The sequence below is a fragment of the Rattus norvegicus genome, chromosome X, assembly GCF_021556685.1.
Source record: "Rattus norvegicus strain SHRSP/BbbUtx chromosome X, alternate assembly SHRSP_T2T, whole genome shotgun sequence".
Taxonomy (NCBI): domain Eukaryota; kingdom Metazoa; phylum Chordata; class Mammalia; order Rodentia; family Muridae; genus Rattus; species Rattus norvegicus.
Window position 1 is genome coordinate 41,466,563 of NC_141554.1, and position 21,344 is coordinate 41,487,906.

At 39.5% G+C, this 21,344-nt stretch overlaps 2 protein-coding genes across 5 annotated transcripts in view; both read left to right on the plus strand.

The window, feature by feature from the left end:
• Positions 1-21,344, plus strand: part of Cdkl5 (cyclin-dependent kinase-like 5) — a 223,980-nt gene that overhangs the window by 77,382 nt on the left and 125,254 nt on the right. The window lies entirely within an intron of this gene.
• On the plus strand, positions 5,638-10,534 carry Gja6 (gap junction protein, alpha 6). The gene is made up of 2 exons (NM_019308.2): positions 5,638-5,737; positions 8,582-10,534. The coding sequence occupies exon 2, from the start codon at positions 8,638-8,640 to the stop codon at positions 9,496-9,498; it is 861 nt and encodes a 286-aa protein (NP_062181.1). The 5' UTR covers positions 5,638-5,737; positions 8,582-8,637; the 3' UTR covers positions 9,499-10,534.

Sequence of the window (21,344 nt, forward strand, 5' to 3'; positions counted from 1 at the left end):
TCTTTCTGTGCTTATTTAGATACTCTTAATAGTTGATATATGTGAAATTGTATGACATGCGCCTTTTGAATTTGGTTTTCTTTGCTTAACAGAAAGGTTTTTTTTTTTCCCCCTGAGGCTTGCCCACATTGACCCATGTATGGACGTGCCTCCTTTATCAGGCTGGAATGACATTCTGCTGTATTGCTTGTATCTCTTCTATCTGGTTTATGTATTTTTCGTGGATGGATGTCTGCTTGTTTCTACCTTTTGACTACTGTGAATAAAACTGCTGTGAGCATTCCTGTGCAAGTATTGGAGTTCTGTTTCCAGTTCTGTAGGGTGCATACGGAGGATGGAGAGACTATCATATGGAAATTCTATGTTTAACTGGTTTCCATAGCAGCAGCACCACTCTATATTCCCACCAGCAATGTACCCAGGCTCTAGTTTTTCCTATCTTTATTTTTCTTTTGAAACATTATAGCCGTCTCAGTGGATGTAAAGTTGTTTTCATTTACATGTCCTGTCCCTATGATTAATAATGTTGAACATTTTTTCATGAATTTATTGGCCATTCGTATATCTTATTTTTTGCTTTAAAAAAGATTAATGTTGATTTATTTGTGTGTGAATGTATGCATATATGCGTGTGCATATGCACATGTGTACATGCAGGTGTTCATGCATATAGACACATTGGAGCCTGAAGAAGGCATTAGCTATCCTCTATAATCATTTCCTCTGTTTCTTTGAGGCAGGGTCCCCTCTTGAACTTGACATTAGTATCTTAGCTAGGCTGAAAGTCACCAGTGATCCTGGTGTTTCTCTCTCCCTCGGAGCTGGAGTGCTATATGCCTGTTTGTTACAAGGTTGTGGGGATCTGAACTCTATTCCTTATGATTGTACGTACAGCAAGTGCTTTTAACCACCGAGCCAACTGGCCAGCCATTTGGATATTTTATGTAGGGAATTGTCTATTCAATTCTTTTTTAAATGGAGTTTTGTTGTTGTCTAGTTTGAGTACAAGTTTCTCATCTGGTATGTGGTTTGCAAGTATTTTCTCTCATTCTTTAGGTGGCCTTTCATATTCTTGTTACTGTTTTTGATGCAGAAAAGACTTTTAATGTTGATATTATATTTACTTTTCCTTTATTATTTGTCCTTAAAAGATACTAAAATCCAAATATCTGAAAGTTTAGATGTTCTTATCTGTATTTAATAGGATACTAGTATAATTTTAGCTTTTGTATTTATTGGCCCCCTCATCTATTTTGAGTTGATGTTCATATGATTTTCCTATACTGTGATACAGAGGTCCAACTTTTTTCATTTTTAACGAATTATTTCATTTAATGTGCATGTGTCTATCTATGCACCGCATGCATGCAGTCCCCACAGAGGCCTAAAGGTGGTGTTGGATCCTCCGAAACAGGAAATACAGGTTGTTAAAAGCTACCTTGTGGGTTCTGGGATTCCAACTCTAGACTTCTGGAAGACCTCTGCTACTCCCCTTAACTACTGAGCCATCTCTCTGGTCCCTGGTTTTTATTTTTGTTTGTTTTTTTGTTTTTGTTTGGTGTGTGTGTGTGTGTGTGTGTGTGTGTGTGTGTGTGTGAAGCATGTGTTTTTTATATTCATGAGTGCACGTGCTAGTGGAAGGTAGGTGTCTTCTATCAATATCTAGCTTTTTTGTTGTTTGTGAGGCAGGGTTTCACTATGTAGCCATAGCTGTCCTAGAACTCACTCTGTAGACCAGGCTGCCCTACAACTTACAGAGATCTGCCTGTCATTGCCTCCTTAGTTCTGAGATTAAAGGCGTGTCCCACCATGCCCGGTTCTGCCTTATTTCTTGAGACATGTCTCTTACTGAACTTGGTGCACAACAGTTGGTCAGGCTGGGTAGTAAAGTTCAGGGATGTTCCATTCCCCCTGGCCATCTTCTTACGCACTTGCATTCCAGATTTGTGCGGCTCTGCTTGGCTTTGTATGCGGGTGGTAAGAATCTAAACTCCAAAGGCAGTTTACTCCCAGAGCAAAGCCCTAGCCCCTGCTTTTAGTTTCTTTTAAACTGAGACTCAAAACAGTCCAGGCTGTTCTCCAACTCAGTTTGTAGCTAAGGATGACCTTGAGCTTCTGATCATCCTGATTCTATATCCCAAGTGTTAGGATCACAGTCATGAGTCACCATGTGTAGCTCTTATCTTATTTTCTTAATTTTGCATGTGAATATCCAGTTGAGTTGGACCTTTTATTGAACAGATAATTCTTTCATTTACTTGTAGTAGCACCTTTGTTGGAAATCACTTGGCCCTAATTGTGGGGGATTGTGTACCATTAATTTTTGTCCATTGGGCTTTGTTCCTGTCTTTGTTCCAATACCAGCTGTTCTACCTTGTGAATTAGGGTCAGTTTTGCCACTCCTGGAGGTAGGGAAGCCATTGGAATTTTGATCAGGGTTGCCGAGAATCTGAAATTTAATCCCCCAATATTTTATTGATTGATTGATGTATTCATTTTCATGCTTTTATAACTGAAATTGATCTCTTAATTTCCTTTTAAGATTGTTTGCAGTATGGAGCAGTATTCCTGTTAATTTTAGTTGTAATGAAAGTTTTACAGTTCAGTAATATACATGCGTAGTAATATGAAAACACCCCTACCATCTGTTTTCATTTTTTCATTAGGCTAAATAGAAGCCTGGAACTAAGTAAGCACTATCTCACAGATTTTCCCCACTTATCCCAGTACTTAGTAATTTAAGCTTCTTTCCTTTTCTGTGATGTTTACCTATTGTAGATTGTTTGTGTTGCTGGAATAATATAATATTTGTCCTATTGTATCTGACTTCTTCCATTTAAATAATGTTTTTAGGGTTCATCCATGTTGTACATATGAGAACTTCATTCTTATAGTGGTCCATTGTATATGTATATGTATATGTATGATATATGCCTCACATTTTCCAATCCATTCATCTGCCAATAGAAACTTATTTCCCTCTTTGGCTATTATGAATGCTGCTTTATACACAAGGATCCAAGTGCTTGTTCTCAGTACTTGGGAACTGAGTATACCTAGTAGCAGAATTCCTGGGCCCATATGGTAAGTACATGTTTAACACTTTGAGGCTTACTGGATTTTGTGTTTTGATCTTATTTTCTGCACTGTTTCTAACTTTATTAGTTCTAGTAGATTGGGGTTGTTTTTGGGGTGGGGTAGATTCTTTAGGATTTCTCTCTTTGAAAATGGATACTTTTCCTTTTTCATTTCCACGTTAGACATTCTTCATTTGTCTAGCCTAATTGATGTAGCTGTAACGTCACTGTTGAAGTGACTAAAGTAGGTGAAATAGATGGTCTTATCTTGGCCCTGCTGTTTAGAGGAAGGCTTTCAGTTACCATTCCCTTTCTAGTACATGATGTTAGCTATGGGACTCAAAAATATCCTTAAGCAGGGATGGTGGTGAATCCTTGTAGTCCAATCTACTCAAGACCCAGCTACTCTGTAGGACAATCTTTTGCGTTTCAGATCAACCTGAGAAACAATAGCAAGTTTCTTCTCCAGAAAGAAAGAAAGAAAGAAAGAAAGCAAGCAAGCAAAGCAAGAAAGGGGGGAAGGAAGGAGCCTATTATCAGGCTGAAGAAGTTGCATTGTGTTTCTCTTCTCTTTGTGAGCTCTAGTGGGAGGTAAGAGAGATGGAAGATCAGCGCTTTCTTATCACAACCAGCTCTTTCAACACGCCTTTTCTTATTGCTCCAAGCTTTTTGAAGAGTTGTAGGAGTGTGGGAAAGTTCATTCCCCCCTTTCTTTCTTACATGCTTTTTTCTTTTTGGGGTATAGGGTCTTACTGTTTATTCCTGGCTGGCCTCAAACACAGAGATCTATCCTCCTATCTTTCCCCCTTGAGTGTTGGGGTTAAAGTCATATTTTGAGTCCTTAATACATTAATTATAGTTCTGGTTTCGTTTGACATAGTGTCTTACTGTGTAGTTTTGCTTGGCTGTGAACTAGTGGTCCTTCTGCATCACCCTTCAGAGTGCTAGGATTACAGGCAAGAACCATAGTGCCTGGTTTATTCATAGTTATTTTAAATTCCTTATGTGATAGTTCTTAAGTCTCTGCCTTATTTTCATCTGGTTCTAATACTTCCTTCATCTATTTAGGCCATTTTCTTGCCCTTTTGTATGCCTTGTGTGTGCACATACTGAATATGGTATATTGGATGATACTCTGAAAAAGTAGGCGTTTAGTAGGGGTTTTATGTTCCTCAGCCAGGAACTGAGCCATTAAAATTTTTCCATTCATTCATTCATTCATTCATTCAGTTGATGTGTATGCATGCATGTGTGTAGCTGCACACATGAAGGTCAGAGGACAGTTTACAGAGATTAGTTCTTTCCTGCCACAATATGAGTTCTGGGAATTTAACTCAGGTTCTCAGTGTTGGCAAGCATGTATCCTTCTGTGCTAAGCTATGTCACCTCATTAGTTTACTCCAATGCAGTGGGTTGTAACCTTTTTTTTTTCTTTTTTCTTTTCTTTTTTTTTTTTTCCGGAGCTGGGGACCGAACCCAGGGCCTTGCGCTTGCTAGGCAAGTGCTCTACCGCTGAGCTAAATCCCCAACCCCGGTTGTAACCTTTTTAATACTGCGACCCTTTAATACAGTTCCTTATGTTGTGGTGACCCCAACCACAAAACTATTTCATTGCTATTTCATAACTAAATGTGCTACTGTTATGAGCTGGAATGCAAACATCTGATATGCAACCCCCAGAAGGGTCACACCCCACAGGGTGAGAACCACTGCTTTGGCGTCTTTTGTTCGGTTGTTTGTTTTTGTTTGTTTGTTTGTTTTTTCCTACTTTTTGCTCCTAGCCTTTCCCTAAGATTATCAGAGACTGTCTCGCCTGTCTCACTTTTCGGTGGTGGTCTTCCGTTCTATACTGAAACCCTGTTGAAATGGTGGGAAAGAGTGAGATGGGGAAGTGTTTTGTCACGTAGGGCTTCAGCTGTGCAGGAGTCCTCCTTAGCCATATCCTTCCCAAACATTTTCAGGGCCGCTGTGTCTTTCTCCTCCTTTTGCTAAGTGAAATGGGAATAACAACTTGGACTAGAGCTAATTAATTCCTCTTCTTCCAGAATATATAAGTTTCAGGTACATTTTGTTTGAGAGTGTTAGCCTTTGTTATTGAAGAACATTCTGAACTTATTCTGAACTGGGCCACATGGTACAGACTTGTAATCTATTTGGGAGGCTGAGGCAGGAGATTCCAAGTATAAGGAGTACTGTATAAGTACAAGAATGGGTTTATTTGAAAATTGTACTTTTGCATTTCAAAAGTACTTACATTCTCCATCCCGGAAGAAGGGTTTTGGTTTTTTGTTTGTTTGTTTCTGTTGTTGTTTTTATTTTGAGACAGGGTCTCTGTGTTAGCTCTGGGTGTCCTGGAATTCCCTCTGACCAGTCCAGCCTCAACCTGCATATGTTTCTCAAATGCTGGCATGAAAGGCAGGCACCACCACACCTATCGAGGAAGAGATTCTGATTGGCTCTTACACCCTGGGAATATTTCAGATTGGTTACTTTTCCTCTCCTACAAAGGGGAGGAGATTTCAGATTCTGGAGGCAGGCGAAGCTTCAAGAGTGGGAGGGTCTCTTCTCCTTAGAGCGCTCATTCCACAAACTGGTCTCACTTAGCACTTGGCAGATTTATTTTCATTACTAATATTTTACTCTAGAGCCTTTGGCCACAGGTAAGTGTCTTGGGGGTGATTCTATGCATTTGTCCATCTAGAGATAGGGAACTCTCTTGCCCTGTGGCCCTGCTTCTCTGGCAGGTTGGAGCAAACTTGCTGACTTCAAAGTTGTTAGGGTCTTTTCTTGCCGTAATGACCGGAATGATGATATCTGAACTCCACATGTGTTGGAGCTGAAACTGGAAGTCCTACGTTTATATTTTAAAATTAGAAAGATCTTGTCCAGATTAAAAATAATGTTCTGCAAGAGGGTTTTAAACTTTCCTGTGAACCATTTGCTTAGCAGAGATGACTCATTCTCAGTTATTTCCATCCTTTTGAGTCTTAGATCTCTATTTTCATATGTTTAGTAAGAACTTTTTCAGAACAAAAAATTTGAAAAGCTTAAGAACTTCATCTAGTTCTTGAAAATTGCTAAGAACACTATCTTGAGTTAACTAAAAATATTATGTTTCTTGATGCCCCCAGCATTGTTTTTTTTTTTTTTGACTTGTCAGCTACCTTTTATAGACTTCACTAAAGTAGTCCTGGGGAGTTTTCTTTACTATTTCATCCTATTTGTTTTTGTAAAAATATCTCAGTTTCTAAGGCACTTTCCAATGTCTACAGATGCAGCTCTTTGGACTGTGAAAAATGAACGAGAATAAAGGTGGAAGTCTTATACTGCCAATGACTTGTTCTCAATTAGCCTTGAGGAAGGAACTAATTATAAACTCTAGATCTTGGTGACTTTCGCTTAATAGGACTACTTTTATACTCTGTATAAAACAGAGGACAGTTCATCTAAAATGTGTTATTTATCTAGCTGAGAAAGTACTCTGTGTACTTTGAAGCCTTGTAATTTGATAACTTGCTAAAAAATTTAATTTGGGGAAGCTTATGTCCTTACCCTTGGATAAGAGTTGCAAACAGTCTCAGGTGATTGACACATTGTAAATTTCATTAATCTTGCCCTTTTTCTAGGGTTCATTTTAAATCTTGTTTTTCTCACAGCAAGTACTGTGAGAAATGGCCATTAGAACAAAGAAACAAATTAGTTTTTAGATGTTTAAAATTGATTATTAATTGGATAACTCTTACCGTTTATGTTAAAAACTATTATTTTTCCTGTTTTATTATACCCAAGTCTTTACAATGACTATGTTTGGGAAAATGTCTTTTGAAGTAGGCAAACTCAAATATTAAGTGTGATGAATATCATTTTAACTCAGCAGTTGAAACTTACTTTATAAATGATTTGCTGCATTGAAAATATTTAATTAAAATAGTAGTTATGTAAAAATTACCAGTGGTCCATTCATAGTGAGACACATTTGGTATGCCCTGAATTAGAGGCAGACAGCCCTTCATTCTGCTTTTGCTCTAAGGACTTGGTCACAAAGAGATAGAGGATCTTGGGAAGAAATGGATGGAGACTAGCAGGTGTTTGGAACTGTTTGGCTCACATTTTGCATCCTAGAAGTTTCCACCCACACTCAGTAGGCTAGGCGATGGTAGCAGTGCTCCTCCTGCAAATGTTCTCAGCTTAAGCCCTTCATGTGTCCTAATTATCTCCTCCTAACTGCTGGGCCATCTCTCCAGGGCCTCATCACTCTTGATAGCCTCTTCACATTTCGTTTCCATCAAAAGTTACTTGCTCTCTGTTAGTCCAGTTCCCATCCTCTTCCCAAGCTATTTGTTCCTGCTCTAATCCTGCCCTGTCAGCCCTCCCACTCATTCTGCAAAGCCTCAGATAACCATTTGTAATGTCTTCCATGGCCTTAGTCTTGTCCTAGTTTCATGGTGTAATCCTTGGTTCTGCATCCAGGGCTTCTTTCTTACTAAGTAACATCTGACATAGCTCTTTTGTGACCTTCACCTCTTACACTGCCCACTGTGTTAACCTTTACCTGTCCTGCCTTTTAGTGCTTTGAATATAGAGTTCTTTACCTTTAATTTGTTTGCTCTTTCTCTCTCATCAAGCAATAATTTTCTTGCTTCTTGTATGGCTATCTCTAATCAGTTTGGCTGGGGTTTTCTTACCTTATTCTCTGTCAGTACCTCTTGGTTATTATCTTCTCAGCATCTATTTACATGTGTAATTGTATAGTCACTTCTTCACTGAGTCTTCCTTTAATTATATAATGTACATACTGTTTTGAAATTAAGATATAGGATGTCTCTTACACTGGATTTCTTGATTCCTTTTAGAATTGTGAAATGATTTATCTTTTGATCAATTATATCATAGATTTAATAAAATGCTGTAGCTTTTAAAGACAAGATCTTACTCTGTAGCTCAGGATAACTCAATAGTTAACCCGGGCTGGTCTAGAACTCTCAGTGACCTTTCTCCTTCAGCCTTCTAAGGGCTTGAGATTACTGGCATGTACTAGCAAAACATCATATTTGAAATGATCTAGTTTTCCCATTTGATTTCAAGTTCACAAGTTCGTTACTCACTGGAAAGTGCCCATTCCTGTTATAGTACATTTCACCTAGTAGACACTGAACCTAATGGAAATGTTGGCCCAACCTGTACAGCTGCATCAATCAGTGTATGAGTATGAATTGTTAATATGCCAAACAGTTGACTCATTATTTTGGGCGATTGTTTTATACTGAGGAGACCTTTAAATTTATGCTTTCTCATTTATGTAACTTGTTTCATTATAGGTACACATATGTTCTGGTTTAGGAGCACTTACCATTTATGAAAATGCATTCACATAAGCTTTTGCCTGGTGTCAGCAATTTCCTTTTATTGGGGGAGTAGGGAAGGTACCGAACAGCAGCAGGCTTTTAGACTTTAGGCAGGTGTGACTCTTGAACTTACTGTCTTATTTCACTTCATCCTCCAAGGCGTGCACTCACTTGGTGTGCCCACCTTTTAAGTGCAAGAACAACGGACAGGCAACATGAGTGATTGGAGTGCCTTACACCAGCTCCTAGAAAAGGTTCAACCCTACTCCACAGCTGGAGGAAAGGTATGGATCAAGGTCCTTTTCATTTTCCGCATCCTGCTCCTGGGCACTGCTATCGAGTCAGCCTGGAGTGATGAGCAGTTTGAATTCCATTGCAACACTCAACAGCCTGGTTGTGAAAATGTCTGCTATGACCAAGCCTTCCCAATCTCTCACGTGCGCCTCTGGGTCCTACAGGTCATATTCGTATCTGTGCCTACACTCTTACACCTGGCACATGTGTACTATGTGATTCGACAGAATGAGAAGTTGAAGAAGCAAGAGGAGGAGGAACTTAAAGTTGCTCATTTTAATGGGGCCAGTGGGGAAAGGCGCTTGCAGAAACATACAGGAAAGCATATCAAGTGTGGCAGTAAAGAACATGGTAACAGGAAAATGAGAGGCAGATTGCTGCTAACCTACATGGCCAGCATCTTCTTCAAGTCTGTCTTCGAGGTGGCCTTCCTTCTGATCCAGTGGTACCTTTATGGATTCACTCTGAGTGCCGTTTACATCTGTGAACAGTCTCCTTGCCCACATCGGGTGGACTGCTTCCTCTCTCGCCCCACAGAAAAAACCATCTTCATCCTCTTCATGTTGGTGGTGTCAATGGTGTCTTTTGTCTTGAATGTCATCGAGCTGTTCTATGTCTTATTTAAGGCTATTAAGAATCATCTGGGGAATGAGAAGGAGGAAGTTTACTGTAATCCAGTTGAGCTACAAAAACCTTCCTGTGTCTCTTCGTCAGCTGTTCTCACCACCATATGTTCTAGTGATCAGGTAGTCCCGGTGGGACTTTCTTCCTTCTATATGTAAAGAGAACAGAACCATGTCAGTTACAGTGCATAGTCAAAGGGGGAAGGGCAGGCAGGAAGTATCCTTTCTGGCTTGTTCTGAGCCTTTTTTCCCCCTCTGTGATGATAAACAGAATTCTTAGAGGGTTTTAGGTAGACAGAAAAGCAAAGCAAGGGTACTGGACATTAACATTCTAGAACTATCTAACAGAAGCAATGACTGAGTTAACAGCAGCCTGATAACCTAGACTTTGTGATTTATGCTTGAAAACATTGTGGAAGTAAATTATCTTTTTTTTTTGGTTCTTTTTTTTCTGGAGCTGGGGACCGAACCCAGGGCCTTGCGCTTTCTAGGTAAGCGCTCTACCACTGAGCTAAATCCCCAGCCCCGTAAATTATCTTTTCCCTTAAAATGCATCATCCAATTTATTGAATAATATGTAATAGTTCTGTTAATTGAAAAGAGTATATATTTCTCTTATACACTATAGCAGTAATCCCATTGCTGAGATAAACAACATATTTTACTTGTTCAAGGTAGAGTCATACTTAACTGGATCAGTTGTACTGACAAAAGCACTTGGAGAGCACTACAAACTTAACGAAATGCTTAGAGGTAAACTCTGAAATGTGCCTACGTGAACTTGGCAATCATAGGCACTCTCGGCTTTGTTCTCAGTAATGCATATTAATTCAGATCTTACATTCTGCGGTGAGTTTTGCAGTCTCATGGGATGACTGGCATTTTTCATGTTCATATTAAGATTTTATTTGGAAATCAGGAGAGGGTGAAGGGGGTTTGTACAATTCCTGTGTAATTGGCCTGAAACATATCAAGAAAGGGTACCCATTTCTTCCAATGCCTTTTAAAACATTCCACAGGTGGTTGAAAGTGTTGAGCTGCAGACTTTCATTCTTGTATGACAGCCCCCCCCCACAATTTTATACAAGAAATGCTTACCATATGATGTTAAGCTACTGTCGTGTTCAGCTTCATTTCATGCAATGCCAGCTTAGTATATCTTGTGGAGAATTCTTTAGTCAATAAAGCCTTTGGAACTCTTCATTGGAGCATCTTAATTTTAACAACCTAAGGTGGGTGTGGTGGCTTGTGGAGGCCAAGGCAGTTGCAGAGTGTCCTAGGCCCTTGGCTAGCTTGGACTACAGTGAGAGACACTTCTGCCATGAAACACAGTACTCTGTAACCACAGCTTTTGGACGTCAGGTTGAATACTCTGCCACTATTCCAGGAACAGCATCCTTCACTTCATGTAACAGAATCCATGACTTTGAGATGTGCAAGAAGAATGTTACTTAGGTTTTTTTCCCTTCCCTTTTAAGGAATGTACTCTTCATCATTAAGTATCTTCCCACTCCAGGGAACTCAGGAGAATGGAGAACACAGGAACAAATCATCAAACCTGCAGTTTATAACATCTTGTTCTGACAGTTGGTACAGTCTCATTTGGAAAACCTAGTCTCTTAGTTAAATGGGGAGTATTAGGCTTTCTTTGCAGTACATTGGGAAGATTATAATCAGTTACTTCGTAATGGGGTACTTATGCCTTTTGGACCCTGCAAAAGTTCGAAAGCCTTTGAATCAGATTGGGCACTCCCTAGTCCCATTTCACAGTCATTTTCACATGTAGCTTTCTTGTTTTGATTGCAGTTTTACCCCGAGATAATTACAGGTTGGAACATAATTGTAAGAAATAATAGATTCTGGATTCCCTCACCACATTTCAATAGTGACCTTTTTTTTTTTTTTTTTTTTTAGACGGGATCTCTCTATGTAGCCCTATTTGGTTTGGAACTTGCTATGTAGATAAGGCTGGCTTTGAATTCACAGAGACTTACTGGACTTTGCTCCTGTAGTGTTAGGATTAAAAGCGTGTACAACCATAACCATACCTGGCCAAATATGTGGAGGTTTTTTGTTTTATTTTGGTTTTGTTTTATTTTTTCTTTGGGCTTTGCATTTATTTATTTTTTTAATTAATTTTTTTTTTACTTATTCCCTTTATATCACATTCACCACCTGCATCCCAGTCACTCCCTGCCACAATCCTTCCCACCCTCCTCCCCTTCTCCTCTGGGCAGTACACCCGTACTCCCTCCCTTCCTTAGCACATCAAGTCTCTGCACGTCTAGGCGCCTCCTCTCGCACTGAGGCCAGACAAGGCAACCCAGCTACTAGACATATCCCACAGGATAGCCTCCGCTCCAGTTGTTCAGGACACATATGAAAACCAAGCTGCACATCTCCTGCGTATATGCAGAAAGACCTAGGTGCAGCCTCTGTATCCTCTTTGGTTGGTGGTTCACACTCTGAGAGCCCCAAGGGCCCATGTTAGTTGACTCTGTTGGTCTTCCTGTGGAGTTGCTATTCCATTTGAAACACACAAGGAAGACATAGGACCAAGTATTATATATTCCAATCTGGTCTTGAAGCTGTGATGCTTTACTGTGAAGGTGACCTTGAACTTCTGATACCCCTGCCTTCACCTCCTTAGTCCTGGGATTACAAGTATATGCCTCCATGCCTGGTTTATACTATGCTGGGGATTGGATCCATGGCTTTGTACATGTCCAGCAAGCCACTGAGCTACACCCCCGATTTTTACTGTTTTTTTTAAAAATAGGGTCTCTTGTAACCCATGCTGGTCTTGAACTTAGTATGTAGCCAAAGGTGATTTTTTTTCCTGCTTCTTTCTATTTACTAGGAGTACAAATGCGTGCCATCATGCTTGTTAACTTTTCACATAATTTCAGGTAGAAAATTGACACATTATTCATTAACCTTCAGATTTCACCAATTTTATATGCACTCATTGTATTTTAGTTATGTATAACTTCATAATTTGTGTAGAGTTATGTGCCCTCTACAGTCAAAATATACAGCAGTTTTAGCAATATTATCTTTTAGCCATATCCTTCCCTTCTTCCCAACCCCTGGTAACTCCTAATCTTTACTTCATCTGTATAATTTTTTCATTTCAAGAATGCTCATTAGACAAATTATATAGGCTATAACACCTTTAGGATGATTCTTTTGGCAGTTGTTGTTTGTGTAATGTTGCAGTAAATAATTAAAAAAAAAAGGTGTGCTTCTGGTTCCCTTGCATACCATTGCACATTTTCTCTCCTGGGCTCCCTCTGACCCAGGCAGTGTTCGAGCCATTCCAGCTCGGCACCCTGCCAAGCCGCCCTGTCCTCACTCACAGCTCCCTTGGTGGTTCACTGCCATGCCAGTTTCATATAGAGACCGCCTATCTCACCACTCTCTTACTGTGGACTCAATTAAGTCACCACAGAAAGAACACACCACACAATAACCTCTGATCCAATTGAGAAGACATAATTTGCTCATTTAGATAGCACAAAATCCTGTGCACACCCATCCCTTCAGAATAGTCATAACAACCTGTAACTATGCACAGAGAGGAAGCTTAACGTCTTCCGCCATGTTCTTCCAGCTCCTCCTCCCCTCTCTGGCCTCCTCTCTCCTCTTCTCCCTCCCTTCTAAAACATTTGTTCCCACCTATCCTTCCTTCTCTTCCCATGAGAGGTCTTGTTCTATCGTGAACCTGCCTTCACCTGCAGAATTACGTCCACCCACAGTGTATAGTATGTGCAACGTTACATTTATGGGTATGCCTGCCTTGCAAATACATGTGCAAGCCAGAGGTTGATACCAGCTGGGGAGCCTAGATAGAATGAGGCTATCCTTTCTGAACCAGAGATAATAGAAGTCTGTGTGTGTGTATGTGTGTGTGTGTGTGTGTGTGTGTGTGTGTGTGTATTATAATGAAGATCCCCTAATAAAGTCTGTCAGCAGTACTTTAGACGTTAATTTTGAAAGAAGATTTTGCTGTTTATCTGAGTGAAAGAGTTTATAGTTTTGTGGAGTTCAGAGGCCTGTGAAATAAATATAACATGTTCTGTGACCCTAATGAGCACTTTTATTTTCTTTTTTCTTTGGTTTTTGTGTTATTCTGGTGATTGACAGTTAATTGATTCCTTGTGACAGAGTCTTGCTTGTGTATGGGCTACTTTAGTGAGAGTGTGTGTGTCTGTGTGTGTGTGTGTGTGTGTGTGTGTGTATGCGAGCGCGCGCATGCACACAGACACACGCAGACACACACACACACAGACACACACACACACACACACAGACACCCATCTATCCATCACCCTTCTCCATCTAAATCCTTTCCAACTTCCACCAACACTAGGTAGTCATCAAAGAAGGTTAGAGGGGAAAGGGAGCTTCAATCTTGTTAGACTACCTCCTGCTGATTGGGGCATCAAGTTATCAGGATATCTCCAACCAGCAATCCAGCAACCAGCAATCTAGAAATGCAGCAATCTAGAAAGAGTAGAAGCAGCAAGAGCAACAGCAGGAAGCAGCAGCAGTGGGGGCAGCAGCAAGGGGAGAAGGCTCTCTTGGGGCGCTCATGTTCGTACCATGTCAAGAGTTCCCAGAATTCCAAATGTAAAGTATCTGCAGCTGGCAAAAATCACAGCCCTGCTAGATCATGAGAGAAATCCTAGCAGCTGTGGACAATCTGAAGCAGCCCCAATCCCATACCTGGGATTAAAACAAAACATAACTACTGGATTTTAAAAGACACCAAAATCTCACTACACTTGTGTCCTGAACTGATAATTAAACTTTCAATCCCCTTTCTCACTTTTACAAGTGCACTGCCACATTCATCTTACAATTCTGTTTTGAAAATAAAACTTAAATTTACATCCCCTGACTTGTGATCCTATTGAAACAGCTTGGCTGCTATGCTGTTGTTAGACACATGCTAAGAGACCTTGTGCTTTATAGTTATCTTAGTTATCATATTTTACTTGGGTTACCTTTAAGCCTTTTGCTGAGGGCTGCTGTCTACCAGGCAGAACATACCCAGGCTTCAGCTCCCCAGGCCATGTACTTTGTGATCAGATGGTTAAAAAAAAATCTCTGCAAGAACCTCCAGTCAGAAGTCCTGGAGACCTGCATGCATGCAAGTGTCATAGCCCCATGGCCTCCCCAGGCCTGGTAGTGACTCTGATCTTGTCAGTTCCAATACTGTCCTGAGGCTTAGCTTACAAATAACAGTAAGGACTGGTATTTGGACTGGTATAAGGACTTTTCCCTAAGGGAAAGTGGAGCCAGGCCTTAGAATTAGACCTAGGTCCTCACTTGGGAACATACTTAAGATGTTTGGGAATACCTACAAGCAGAACATTTTGTTTAACTTAGATCAACACTGAACATTTTTTTGTCTTTTCATTTAACCCAACAGTATCCCAGGAATATGAGCTATTATTAGGCCCAGATTTCCTAACAAGGAGATTGAGGTACCAGGAGGTGAGTAATGCCCTTCAGGCCGCTCACTTGGGTAGTAATGTGCTGGAGGCAAGGTTTAAATCCCTGTAGTCTCTGGCTCTCAAGCTGATGATCTCATCCTTCTTAGATCTCATCCTTCTTTTGGAAGTCTGATGGCCTTTGAGTTCTATGTCACCACCTTCATTTGCTTGGCATCAGGAGTGGCAGATATGTCTGAAAGAAGATGCCACACCATTGAATATTATTAAAGAATGTTTCCAATGAGAAAGGTTGAGTTTGTTTTTCCCCAACTGCCTAGGAAACCATGTAGGTAGACTTGATAGCATTGTTATGAGAGAGGACCCAGGACAACTTACATTTTTTTAACTGTTTGGAATGTAGCCCTCTATATGGAGAGTTTTCTTTTTGACTTTCTTTTTGTAAGTAGGAAACAAAATCTTCTTAGAAAACTGATTGCTTAGTGCTCGATAGAAATTTTAGCATGGTTTGTGATCTGTGTATTTGTTTTACACCATATTTCTTTGTGCTTTCTGATCGATTCTGTGCTGTAGCTTTAGTCTTGTTTAAATACAGCTAGAAGAATAGCTTGAAGGACATAATTCAAAACCAGTATGTCAATATTATTCATCGATTTAGATTTTAGCTCAAGGACTTCTGTAAAGCTGTTAGAAGTCAGCCATGTTCCTTGTTCCTCAGTTAGAAAAGATCCATGCTTCCCTTTACTTTGCCTCCTTTTCAGCAAAAATACTTCCTCTCTCCCCCTTTTGAAATGTAGACTGAAGTCCCATTATATATATATTTTTTCATTCCATGGACTTAGTACAATGTCTTAACTATTTGTTCTATGCCACAAAATACAAAGTAATGAATATAAATCTGTGCTATTTTGTTAAGAAATAGTATATAATTTCTCCTATAATCATCTGTTAATTTACATTTTTCCAAAATTCCTCCTTTTTCTCTTAATTTTTTTGAAGCACTTAGCCACCATGATGTTTATAAAGCAGATATTTTTCAAATTTATATGGCTTCATTGTCTGTGCAATTTGAATATAATTTATTACTGTAAGGAGATTCTTTGTCCTAGTTAAAGACAAACCACAAGCAAAAACTTTAAACCTTCAGATTAATTCATTAAGCAGCCATTTTGCTGTAGATTTAGGACAAAGGGCAGAAACGGCATGCTCAGCCTCTATAGAAAGCTTCCTATATAGAAGGAAAGGGCTCACAGCAATATAGTAATGATTTTTGCTCTGTGTCCTTGAGTTTAACCTGTCAGAGAATGAACAAAAAGAAGTCATTGTTTTTGAAGCTTAGACGGTCGATCCTTCTAACAAAAAACGTATTTCAAGTCTTTACTTTTTGTAGTGTTTTTAGTTACAATTAAATCTTATCTCATTTCCTTGCTAGGATATCCTTTGTGTCATTTCATGATTACTGAAACTTTGGTCAGAGTCACAGTGGCTCACACCTGCAATCCCAGCACTTTTCTTTAAAACATAGGAAGTTGTGATCTCATTGAGGCGTTCAATAATGGTATTTGAAGAGGATTTCCAACATTATTACCCCACTAATGTTTTCTCTATAAGGTCCACATTTTATAGCCAAATATGAATGAAATTGTAGGGTACTTTCTATACCTCTCTTATTTCACTTGCACAGTGACTTGCAATTCCTTTTATGTTGTCTCAAATGGCAAGATTTCTTCTCTTTATGGCTACATGGTATTTTATTATGAATATGGACAGTTTTACTGTCTGTCCGTCCATTGATAGACATTTACCTTCACTACTGTGAGTAGCATTACACCAAATTTGAGAATGCAGATGTCTTTATTCCTTAATGATTTCATTTCTTTCCAATATGTAGCCAGTAGTGGGACTGCTAGACAGTGTGGAAGATGTTTTTAAGTTTTTCTGAGGAATCTCCATTCTGTTTTTCATGGTGTCTATACTAATTTACATTTCTATCAACATTGTGTCTGTTTTCCTTTTTCTCCATGTTGTCTCTAGTACTTGGTGTCTTTTATCTGATGGTAGGCATTCTTATTTGAGTAAGGTGATACTTTTTTTATAGTTTTTAAATTTTATAAAATTATTCTGTGTGTACGGGGTGGCTGTCTGTATGTCTATGGATCACATCCCTTCCTGGTACCTGTGGAAGCCATAAGAGAGCAATGGATTCCACTGGAACTGGATTTTTGGACAGTTGTAAGCCACCATGTGGGTTCTGAGAATCAAACCCCGGTTCTCTAGAAGTGCAGCCAGTGTTCTTAAACAAAGAGCCATCTCTCACCCCATCAGTGTAGATTTGATTGACATTTCTCTGGGAAGTAGTGCTGTTGAGTATTTTTCATATTCATATTTGTCTTTTGAGAGATGTTTATCAAAGTCTGTTGCCCACGTTTAAAAATTCGGTTGTTGCAGTTTGTTATTGTTTTGTTGTTGGGTTGAATTTCTTATATTCATTGGTATTCTTGACATTCAGTAACCAGACCTAAAACTTTGATTCAAAATGTATACTGTTTTCTGGCTGTTTCTCTGACATCACTGAACTACTGAAGACTTTCAGGCCATTGTTGTTCCATTAATATCACCATGTGGGGGAATTTGTCTTCCTTCTTCCTCTTTTTATCCTTAGTGCTTATGTGACATGACATCGTCATTAAAGTTCCATGGTAGTTATGGGAAATAGTCCATCTTCCAGACTCTTAATATGATGTGGTACATATGTAAGATAAAGTGATGGGGAATTGGATATGAAGACCAAATGCTTCTTAAAAATTACCACAGGCTACTGCTTTGTGTTTTATATTCTTTTTGTGGTAAGAGAATGCAAGACTGAAATTATCTAGTTTTTTTTTCATAATGCATAATAAGGTATGAAGAGTTTTCACTAAATTAGCCACTTTAAAGGGATATTCATATTTATTTTTTGTGAGCATGAGTGTTTTGCCTTCATGTATATATGTGTACTACATACGTGCCTAGTGCCTGAGAAGAACAGAAGGGACCTGAGGAGGTCAGAAGAGAACACAGGGGCTGGAACTGGAAGTGAGCCTCCAGATGTGTGTGTGCTGAGAATCTAACTTGCAAGCGCAGCAAGTGTTCTTAACCACTGAACAATCGCTCGACCTCCATGAAACGTTTTAGGAAAAGAAAAAAATTGTTAGTGTTAATTATACCTTTCATGTGTACACAACTGTGGTGAAGATCAGTGGCCTCGTACTCTAATCAGATGTGGGTTAACCCATTTTGTGATCATGTATGCTCAGTATGTATGAACACATCTGTCCCAGCACATGGTCACACTGCCCTTAGAGGAATGCACTGCAGTGTTCCAGGATGACTTTCCACATTTCTCTTGCTATACCTCAGTCTCTCTCATCTGGGCAGTGTCAATGGCACTTAGGCACCTGAGGACCCAGGTACTCTGAAGAATAAGCCTGTTTCTTTTGATCTTGGGAGTTTCATTAAGCATACTTAAATGTTTATATATATATATATATATATATATATATATATATATATATGAATAAGCTTCGTCATCGGGTGGGAAGAAATACAGAGACCCAAAGTCAGACACTATACATAGAGTGAAAGACCTTAGAGCACTCAAGTCGAAATGGGATTCTCCATCAGATCCCTTCCTCAGGGCTGAGGAAACCCTGTGGAAGAGGAGGCAGAAAGAATGTGAGAGACAGAGGGGATGGAGGACACCAGGAGAACAAGTCCCTCTAAATTAACATGATCAAAGGTTATATGAACTCACAGAAACTGAAGCAGAATGCACTGGCCCTGCATTGATCTGCACCAGGTCCTCTGCATATATCATAGGGCTTCCAGTTTAGTGTCTTAATGGGACTCCTGAGTGTGTGAATGAGTGAGTCTCTGATTCTTGTGCCTTCTCTTGGGCTCTTCTTCTGTTGTTTGTCCTGTCCTATTTTGATGTGATAACTTTTATTTCATTTTATTATGTTTTGTTTGTATCTCCCTAAGAGCAGGTTTGATTTCTAATGAGAGACAGAAAGAGAGTAGATCTGGGTGGGAGGGGGAGTATAGGGAAGGGAAGCCATAATCAAGATGCATTATGTGAGGAAAAGAACTATTTTTAATAAAAGAGGGAAAGGAATGACCTTCCTAATGACATTTTCATATGTGTATAGTTCATCATTCACCTTCCTATTTTCCTTTCTTGTCCCCATTCAATTCCCGGGGAAGGGACTGTTTATAAGAGCATGAGCTCCCTACCAGTGATTGTACTACCGAAAATGTCTCTCCTTCCCTCAGAGACTCAAGGAGAGATGAGTCTTCTTGACACCCCCATTTCCCACTAGCTACCAGTATCTGCCTTTAGGCCTTCTTCTAGGTCCCATGTGTTGCTCCCTGTGGCAGGATGCTGAGCGGCCCGGTCTTGCATAGGTAAACACAACTGTCCTGAGCTGAAGAGTGCAGCTGCATTACTGCGCTCCAAAGATGGCGTTCACCTCATCCCACCCCTTTCTTTGACTCTTTTATTTCTGCCCTCTCCTTGCCACATTCCTTGAACCTTGGAGTCAGTACTGTTGGTATCACTTATGGCTGACTCCTTTGTTAACTTTATGGTTGCTTATTTCTTATTACCTCGACCCCTTACAAGTCTTTGCAGTTACCACTGCCCATTGTAAATGGAGCTTCTCTGACCAGTGTTGATAGCAGCACTGCTATATGGGTATAAATATAATTCTTTAGAGGGTAATTTCATAGCCACATCCTGTTTATTTTGTGTAACAATAGCAATAGCTTCCCACCTAGGGCCTGTGACCTCCCAAACCACCCATATTTCCAAAGAATTGGAGAAAAATAACCATTGGCCTTATATACGAAAGTTCAGTATTCATATTGTCATATTTTATAGAATATAAACCTAGAATAGTATGATATTTCCCAAAACTCAGAATGAGTAGATCACACACACCGCATGCACAGGGTGGTGATAAGCAATTATAAAATACATTAAATTGTAACCATACTAGTTTTTTGTCTCTAACTTCAGCAGAATGTGTGAATGTGTGGTTACGCCTGGATATATTTTGTTGTTAGTATTCCCTCAGAAACTGTGAGCCACTTACTCCATATTAGCTACCTGTGTTATTGCTAGCTCTTTATGCATTGTTTACCCACAAATAACTGCAGACGTTAAGACATCAGTGTTATCTACATAATACACAGGAGAAGCATCACAAGAAAGTTAGACAGTTAGTACCCCTTAAAAAGGAATCTGTACAAAGCTATTCTCAGAGAAACAATGTTTTCTCTTTATCTGAACCATTTTAATTTTATGATTTATTTTTTATTATTTTAAATTATGCATATGGGTATCTGTCTGTCTAGGTAAAATATACACATGAGTACAGTACGTGGCCACACAGGTCAGGAGGAAGCATCACATTTCCTGGAGCAGTTTTGAATGGACCTTGGGTCCTTTGAAGAGAAGTATGAGCTCTTAACCATTGAATCATCTCTCCAGCCCCAAGGAGCATGTATTTTTTTTAAATATTGATCATTTGTCCACAATTTTAAGATTACTTTGGTTGTTGTTCTATTAGCATACCTAATTTTTTCAAATTTAATACGGATAATAATTTTGAAATACCTGCTGCTATATCTGTGGTCAATAAATATACTGGAATTTTTCTCCTCATCTTTGCTTTTAATCATAGCCCCTGGAGAGAGAGAGTTGGGGAGACAATCGAGGATGCTATTTTCTAGGAGACTTTTTTGAGAATTAAAGAAGTGAAAGATTGTCATTTCAAGTGATAAAACAATACAAAAAGAAGAGGGCAAGATAGAGTAGGTAATTATATGCTGACATTTCCAACATTCCCACTTCAGAAAAATGGATATGTTGAGGTTGTTGTCAAAAGTGAAGGAAGCTTCTTTCTTATTCCCCTCTTGGAGGATGCTCCAGGTTTACCTCATTATAGCTGGAGCTGCGACAGTAGGAAAAAAAAAGTCTAGTGTGGTTAAGTGCATAGAGGCCTCCTGGTCCTCCTTTAGCTTGTGAACAGTTTCTAAGGATCTCAAAAGAACATTTATCTTAGGTAGCTGGTTGACAGCCAGTGGGACTATCAATGGGGACATTGTGTTGAGGCAGAGGCTGATAATATAGCAGTCATTGGCCAAGGGGAGTTGTAAATGAGATTACAGTCTAGATGTCTTTAGCACCAGGAAGGCAAGAGGGAACTTAATCAGTTGGGCCAAACTCCCATGCTCTGAGCTAAAAGAGCTCTCCACAGTTGATTTATATCTCTTGGAGATTAACAGAGGCATCAGGGGTTCAAATCCAGAAAGAACCTTCTTAGAAACCAGAGAACTCCTACCTTACTACAGAAAGCTTCTTTTTACCTCACCTACTCCATATAATGCAGCCCCTGTCTTGGCAGAAGCAGGGAGAAGGATCTGAAAAGTCTGAACATTTCTCTGAACGAGTCTATAAAGTAGGAAGGACCAAGTCACTACTATATTGTGAAAGTTCAAGGTGAA

Coding starts and splice junctions, on each gene's coding strand:
- Gja6 (NM_019308.2), top strand. CDS start 8,638: ATGAGTGATTGGAGTGCCTTACACCAGCTCCTAGAAAAGGTTCAACCC.